The sequence below is a fragment of the Vitis riparia genome, chromosome 4, assembly GCF_004353265.1.
Source record: "Vitis riparia cultivar Riparia Gloire de Montpellier isolate 1030 chromosome 4, EGFV_Vit.rip_1.0, whole genome shotgun sequence".
Lineage (NCBI taxonomy): Eukaryota > Viridiplantae > Streptophyta > Magnoliopsida > Vitales > Vitaceae > Vitis > Vitis riparia.
This window is the reverse complement of record NC_048434.1, coordinates 1,655,278-1,662,971: the sequence shown is the minus strand read 5'-3', so window position 1 is coordinate 1,662,971 and position 7,694 is coordinate 1,655,278. Positions and strand designations below refer to the sequence as shown.

At 34.6% G+C, this 7,694-nt stretch overlaps 1 protein-coding gene across 1 annotated transcript; it reads right to left on the bottom strand.

Annotated features, from left to right (window-relative positions):
- On the bottom strand, positions 1-3,845 carry LOC117913384 (cytokinin dehydrogenase 7). Its single transcript, XM_034828348.1, has 4 exons — positions 3,059-3,845; positions 2,651-2,926; positions 1,724-1,986; positions 1-542 (listed from the first exon to the last, which is right to left on the bottom strand). Exons 1-4 carry the CDS (start codon positions 3,749-3,751, stop codon positions 227-229), a joined length of 1,548 nt encoding a protein of 515 aa, XP_034684239.1. The 5' UTR covers positions 3,752-3,845; the 3' UTR covers positions 1-226.
- Between the last annotated feature and the right edge of the window lie 3,849 nt (positions 3,846-7,694).

Sequence of the window (7,694 nt, the reverse complement as noted above, 5' to 3'; positions counted from 1 at the left end):
TTTGTTACAATATCTTCAAACTTTTGTTGGCTTTATTACTAAGAAAACATCATATAAAAACATCAAAATTTTCCTTAAAATATTTTCATTTACATTGCTCCCACAATGCAACTGTAATCTTAATCAACATGAGAACTAATGGTAAACATCTGCCAACAACCAAAACAATTGATCTAAACCCATTTTCCAGCTAACTCCATCCATCCATCCATCCATCGTCCTCAAGCTAGGGTTGCCGGCTCCGGGAGAAGATCTTCTGGCCGGGAGCGAGGATGGCCATTGGATCAAACCTCGCCTTCCTCTCCACAAACCTCGTCCACCGATTCCCAAAGTGTCGCTTCCACCCTTCCTCCGACTGATAATGAGGAAGATACAACTTGAAATCAAACCCATTTTTCATACAGCACTGTATGATTTCTTGGTTCTGGGCAACCATTTTTTCTACGACGGAGTCCTTTGAATATGCAGGATCGAACCGAAGCAATGCCACTAGGTAGAAGATTTCCCCTTCTGGTATCACCACCGAGGTTCGATCATCCCACCTGCAAAAAAACAAAAAACCCCGAAAAAGAAATGTAAAAACGGATCCAAAGATGAGGGTTTCTACTGTAATTTATCTTCTCAGATTTGCAGTGCTTCAATGGGGTGGGGCATGATCTGTCTGTCTTACAGTGAACTCTTGCACATGAACTGTCTCATCTTTTAAGATGTCTATTATGCCCATTATTTTTTCACAATTTTCAAAGAAAAAAGAGAAAGAAAATAAAAAATAAAGAAAAATGAAAAGTATATAAAAATTAAATAATTTTAAATACATCAGAATAATTCACTTATTTGCTTACTAGTATTCAATCCATGGCAGAAAGTTGAATCTTCTGAAGGATGAGAAAAGAGACATTAAACAAGTACTAGGAGGCATTGAGTGCATTCACATAGGTGATAGGACTCGCTATCATAGGGGTATTTTGGTAAAAAGGGAAAATAGATGCTGGAGCCCAGACAAATAATGGTGTCATTATATGGGTTGGCGAATCAATATTCGTTTCTCAAACGCCAACCCTCTCCTTGATCGTTACATCACTCTAAAATTTCATTTTCTATAAAAAGAGATTTTCTCAATGACCAAAATGCCCCTCGTGTTTGCCGTTTTATTTTTATTTTCTAAATTTATATTAATCTTACATAAGTGAGTGCAGGGCAATCACAACCCTGTTTGTCATTTTACCACAATACCCCCGAGTGGACACTTCGGGCAAGCGTATGCCGCCGGCAGGGACGCTGTGTGCCGAATTTACCCTTTTTGCGTTTGCTTATTGGCGTGGCGATAGGTTTTTGAATTTGAAATTATTTAATAATACTGAGGAATACTTATATCATGTACGACGCAGACCATCAAACTACTGTACACGGCATAAGTTGACCCCAGGCGCACGCATAAATCTACTGCACAAGTACAACCGCCAGTAAAACTGAGAGGTGGGGTCCAGTGCTACGCGTCGCAAGGTAAGAATAGTGTGGTAGGTGGACTAAAGGGTCCAATTAGCTGAACTTGGAGTAGAAACATATTTGACCCAAGAGTAAAATCTTAACCTGATCTAAGATTTAGGAAATAGTCAATGTAACGAATGTGATCGTGACGAGTTAGACTACGGTTGTCATGCCACGTGGCAGGCGTTATCAATGAATTAAGGTGAAAAATAATTGATGATATTGCAATACTTACTTTCTTCGAAGCAGAGGGTAGACAAGCATGGGCCCACCAACCCCATCTCTCAAGATCTTCTTGAACACCGTCCGATCAAAATCAGCGATGTCCCTCTTAGAGACGAGCATGTTCAACCAAGGGTGAGGCGCGTCCCAAATGCCATTGGCCCTCGCGTCTTCTTCTACACGCTTCACCCGTAATAAGAACTCCATGTAACCAACGTCCACGTGGAACTCCAAGCCCTCGATAAATCCAAGCCCTTCAAGCATCCGACTTACAGCCTACACATGAAGTCAATGCAAAGGGCATTTAAGTCAATTTACACAACTCATTCGTGATTTACAGATTCCGGAAAATGATGGCTTTTTGGACATTTGTGGAATCGTGGGGACCAAAAGCGCCACAAAAAAATCTCAATGGTCAGGCTCTAGGACAGCTAGAAATTAGAATTCCCAAATTTGCCCTGCTTAAACTCTTTTATTACGGCAGGAGGGAAGTACAGTGTCATTCTCGTAATAAGGGACAAATAATAGGGGGGATTTTGGTAGTGTGGTGTGTCAGGAAATCCAATGGAAGATGCATTATATACCGTATGGTCAGTCTCAAGTTGAAGTATACGTTATATATACTCACGAAGGACGATATTAGCGTCCTCCGTTTCTGTGGACCGTCCACGTGTATGACCGTCCTTGGTTTTTTTTTTGGTGACTTTTTCACTGTCTACATGTTGGACAGTTTGGGGGTCAACAGCGAATGTTGGGGTCCATTTAGCAACCACCTAGGTCAAAACTCAGTCCAGCTAGAGGTGATCAACGGCCAAAAAATGGCCCCCACAGGGTGCTTTTGCTGAGGACGCCCTGACGCAAAGTAAACCCAAACCCACCCTACGGCCGAGTCCAAACTGTTATGTTGCATCGGCAGGTAAGGTCAGAATCGTAATTTTACCATATCAACAGTTGAGGCGTGGTCGCTACTTTTGTAGTGTAAAGCCACTTCGATACAGTACAGCACCGAACCAGCAGTTCGAGGGACTCGACCGGAGTTGAACCGCTGCTCAGGAGTCAGTGGCACTGACGGCCAACCGTTAACCGGGTCGGAGCTGTTGACGAAGACAAAACCTTCCACGTAATCGAACGAGTCACCCTCCGGTCTAGTCACGAGAATCTCAGCGTCGCGCGAGAACGCGTCGAACTCGGCGTACACCAACCTCATCCATCTCACCTAATCGGTGACAAAAAAGTTAAAGCTTATGTGAATTAATAAGAATCACGTATCCTGAACGTGTCGCCCATGCACGAAACGTATCCGAAATATCGCGATAAAGGTAAATGGAAGAATTCTGAAAATACCCACCATGTCCGGTGCTGGCTGTAGCAAAACCCTAGCTCTGGTGATGATTCCGAACTGGCCGAGTCCACCGAGAATCGCGAAGAAGATTTCTGGGTTTTGGGTTTCAGAGCACACCAGCGTTTCGGCTTTTCCGGTGACGACCTCCATCTCAGTTACGTTCGAAGTCTGAGGGCCGTAACGGAAGGCCTGGCCGCTAATGCCGGCGTTAGACAACGTGCCACCGACGGTTAACCCGAGGTAGTCGGTCCACGACCTGGGCGCGAGTCCGAACCCCAAAACGCAGCGTTTCAACACATCTTCCCATAATGCCCCTCCGGAGACGTCGACATAACCAGCGCCGCCACAGCTCACCACCTCAATCCGCTCCTCCATGGTTCTCATGTCAATCACCAGCCCTCGATCAGCCATCGCCTGACCGTTGATCGAGTGGCCGTTACCTCTCGCCGCCACCGTCAGATTCGATGACCGAGCGGCGGCGCTAACCACCCTCACCAAGTCGTCGGCGCCTGACGGCCTGATAAAAGCCAGAGGCTTCACAGCATACAGACCTCCGAAATCCTTACTGGCGACCCCAACAGACCCACAATCGATACTCCCGTTGAGCTCCAACGCTTTGCAGAGACTCGAAACGTCGTCGTCTGCTCTCGTCTCCGCCTCACTATCCGGCAAAAATCGCTGCTCCAAACACGCTATCATCGTTTCCGGTGAACTCAGCCCCGCTTCAACCCAGCCGGAAACGGCCTTTTGTTTAGCTTTTACAGAGCCGTATATCTAAAACTCTCGCTTCATTTTTGGACTTCAGGCTTTAAATAGGAGGGAGAAGGTGAGATAAAGAACTTTTTTTTAAAAAAAACTGAAAATAATTATGACGTCATAAAAGCTTCGATTTTCTGTTTACACTCGCATCCTATCGACATCCTCTGTCTGCCACTTCCATATTTATTTATTTATTTATCTTAATTCCCCATTTTCTCACATATTTTTATTATTAGCATTTATTAGCAACCTTTTCAACTTGTCAGACTGAATATTGTGCTTGCAGAATTGGGAAGCTATTTATCAAGTCTTTTCCATTTTGGAGAATTTCATATTTTCGGAAATAAATTATTTCTCTAAAATTCAGAGCAAAAGTTTAGGATAATGGAAATGGGAATTTTCCAATTACTCTTCATAAGCATCTCCAAAAATTTTAAAATATAAAAATAAATTTCTTTCAAGTCATAATAATTTTTAGTTATTTAAAATTTTATTTTTTTAATGTGCGAAAATAGTACTTGAATTTCATTTCATAATACCCATTTTAAATATTCTTTTTTTTTTCTTCAAATTATTTTTTTTATAATTTTTTATTATCAAAAAATATTTTTTAATTATATTATTCATATTTTATTTTTTATGCTTAACATTTTATACATTCATTATATTTTAATCATATTTTTATTTTATATACATATCTTTCCTTAGAATTTTATAACAATTACCTACCTATAAATTGAATGAAATAAAATTATATTTTGAAAAAAAATATCATGGGTTGAATTTATTTACTTGAATAATTTTTACAAGATATAGTTAGTGCAAACAATAATGTTTGGTTCTCGAAAAACATTAAGGAAGTAAAAAAATAGAAAAATAATTTTCATATTTAATTTCATTAAGAAGAATGTAAAATAAAATAAAATATAATTAAAATTAATAAAAAATTATATATTTTAAATTTATTTAATTTTTATGAGAGAAAATAAGTGAAATGAGTTTGAACAAATATATAAAAGTAATATATTAAATTTAAACATATTTTTATTTAATTTTTTTCTATTCTATTTTTTCTTATTATTTTCTTTCAAATTTTTTGGGAAACATGTTGATCAATGCTTATAATTTTTTTTATATTCGTGTTTTAATAAATTTAATAATATATTCAAAATATTAAATAATTTGTCTTCCTTATCTTTCTCAATAGTCTTCGTAGGAATTGTTGAGCTTTGGATCTTTTAGTATCTTTTAATTATTATTTTTAATTGACTTTATATTAAAAAATTATTGTCAAACCCTAAATTAAATGATATTAAGGGAAGAAGTCATGGGGCCATTTAATAAGGGAATAAAGAAGACATGAGAATATTTCAAATGAGGAAGGATAAGCCCAAAAATGGAAGAATATAAAGTATACTTCCTTGCATAAAAAAAGGGTATAACTTAGAATTTTGATTTTTTTTTCCATTCTAAAATGGGTTTGAATTTTATTTATTGAAATATTTTCATAAAATATTAATTATTTCCTCAAAGATTCTTTTAAACGTGGACAAGAGAACTATTCCAATAGCACGCCAATTTAATTTTATATACAATTGACTTGATCATCTTACCAACAAAATATTATAAGAAAACAATATTGACTAATTTTATAAAATATCATTTTCAACTAATGTTATAGAAAAACATTTCGTGTGTGTATGATGATTGGGCCACTTATTTGGTAAAAGCATCATCTTCTATATAATAAGCTTTAGTTTGTATTTACGATTATTTAATGAAGAGTATTTTATGTTAGGTACTCCCACTTATATGATGACGATAAAGATAAGTATTAAAATGTGGATATGTGATGTAAATTTTAAAATCGACATCAAATATGTCCTAAAATTGATTTAATTATCGTTTTTTATATGAGATGTGATGTTGAACAACATTGATTTAAAATCTTATATTAGCTTTCATGCGAGTTTATTAGAGTTTTGATTGAATGAGTGATATCAAAATCAAATATCATGACATGGGAGAATAGATTCTTAGACTTTTAACAATACAGTTCGCATGCTGATTTAAGCGTAATGAAATTATTAAACCCTGATTTAATAATTTATTTAATCATAAAAATTAATTTAATTTAATTTATTATATAATCAAAATAATTCCAAATAAAAAAGTTGAAAGGTGGTTGAAATACTTAATCATGTAAATTAAATATGTAATATCTTTTTTTAATTTTTTTTTTTTTTTGTTATTGTTGTTTTGTAAGTTTGAACTACTAAGAATGATTGTGTAATTCATGTAAAAAGGCATTAAGAAGACAAAAAGCAATAGCCAAATGGGGTGGTGTCCTTGGTGTGTGAAAAGACATGACAACTTGTGATTTAACATATCAAATCCCAATTAGTAAAGATAATGGTGTGTTGTTTAAGCATACATGATGCATTGATTCTATTATTTATTTATTTATTTATTTATTTTTTCAATGAACTAAGATTCAATAAAGAGGGTTTTGTTTAATTTAATAATTTGAGAAACCCAAAAGCAAAATTTTCAAATTTTGCATATAATAAATTATAAAAAAAATTGTCAAAAACCAAAATGAAAAGAAAATTTGAGAACCATCCATTAGTGTGAATTCAAAGAGGAGGGACCCATGTATGGATAGAAGCATTCACTATGTGGCATATGACATCTCTCAATCTCTCTTAAGATATTCTATGTTGGGAGTAAGCAAATCTCCAAATCCAAACGGCCATGGTACATAGCATTTAATCCAGTCTCTTTTCTCCACCAACTTGGGGGAAAAAATAAAGGCACATATTGTGAGAATCCTAGGCAATAAATGGATTCCAACTTATAAGCCCACTAAAAAAGAAAATTAAAAAATTCCCAATTTTAGGATAGCCAAAAATTTTAATATTAGCTATTAATATATAATTTGACCTATTGATATAATTTCATATCTAATCATATTATTTCTATTTTAATCACATTTTATACATCTTCGATCATATTTTTTTAAATCTTTTGATCATATTCTTTGTATTTTAAGTCCTTAAGTGCATTATTTGTATATTAATTATTATTATGAGAATCCTAGGCAATAAATGGATTCTGACTTGTAAGCCCACTAAAAAGGGGGAAAAAAAATCCCAATTTCAAGAGGATAAAAAATTTAATATTAACTACTAATTTTGGCAGTTGGTAGTTTCTCTCATTAGATTAATTTGAGTTGGATGGTGGAGTGATAAAGGTAAATGGGTAAATTTCAACTAGATTAAAACATTTGCTCTTTTAATCTTTAATTTTATATTCTCACTCTCATGGGATAAAAAAAAAATTGTATAGATATTCTTAATTTTTACAAGGTATATAATATCAATTTTGAAGATCATTTTCAAAATATTTTCTCTAAATTTGGTACTCCCTTTTCCCATTATAAAATCAATTTTGTTAATGTGAAAATTTTTGAATTTTTCCAAATAAAAAAAATTGAATTCTTCCCTATTTTATTTTATCACCATTTTAGAGAGGAGGCTAATTTTTTAAAAATATTTTACTGATTTTTTTTTAAATTTGTTATCTAAAATATCATACTCTTTAGTATTGTGGATTTTACTGTAAAACATTCTTCAACCTACTTATGTTACACAAAAGTCACCTCCAACATCACTAACACCTTCTCAAATGTTGCCAGATGAACATAACCAGTTAATGGTTATAGATGACACAAATTTTTTTCAAATAGAAAAGAAATATCTTAGTCAAGAAATGCACCTTCCAGAATATGATCAAATGAGAAAATGGTTTTTCTCTACCAAAAAATATTCCTCATCCTAATTACATTTTTTTTTTTTGTTAATTTCTATAAGTTAGGTTGGAT

Coding starts and splice junctions, on each gene's coding strand:
- LOC117913384 (XM_034828348.1), bottom strand. CDS start 3,751: ATGATAGCGTGTTTGGAGCAGCGATTTTTGCCGGATAGTGAGGCGGAG. Junction 2,927..3,058: donor TACAGCCAGCACCGGACATG/GTGGGTATTTTC, acceptor GTCACCGATTAG/GTGAGATGGATGAGGTTGGT. Junction 543..1,723: donor TACCCTCTGCTTCGAAGAAA/GTAAGTATTGCA, acceptor GTTTTTTTGCAG/GTGGGATGATCGAACCTCGG.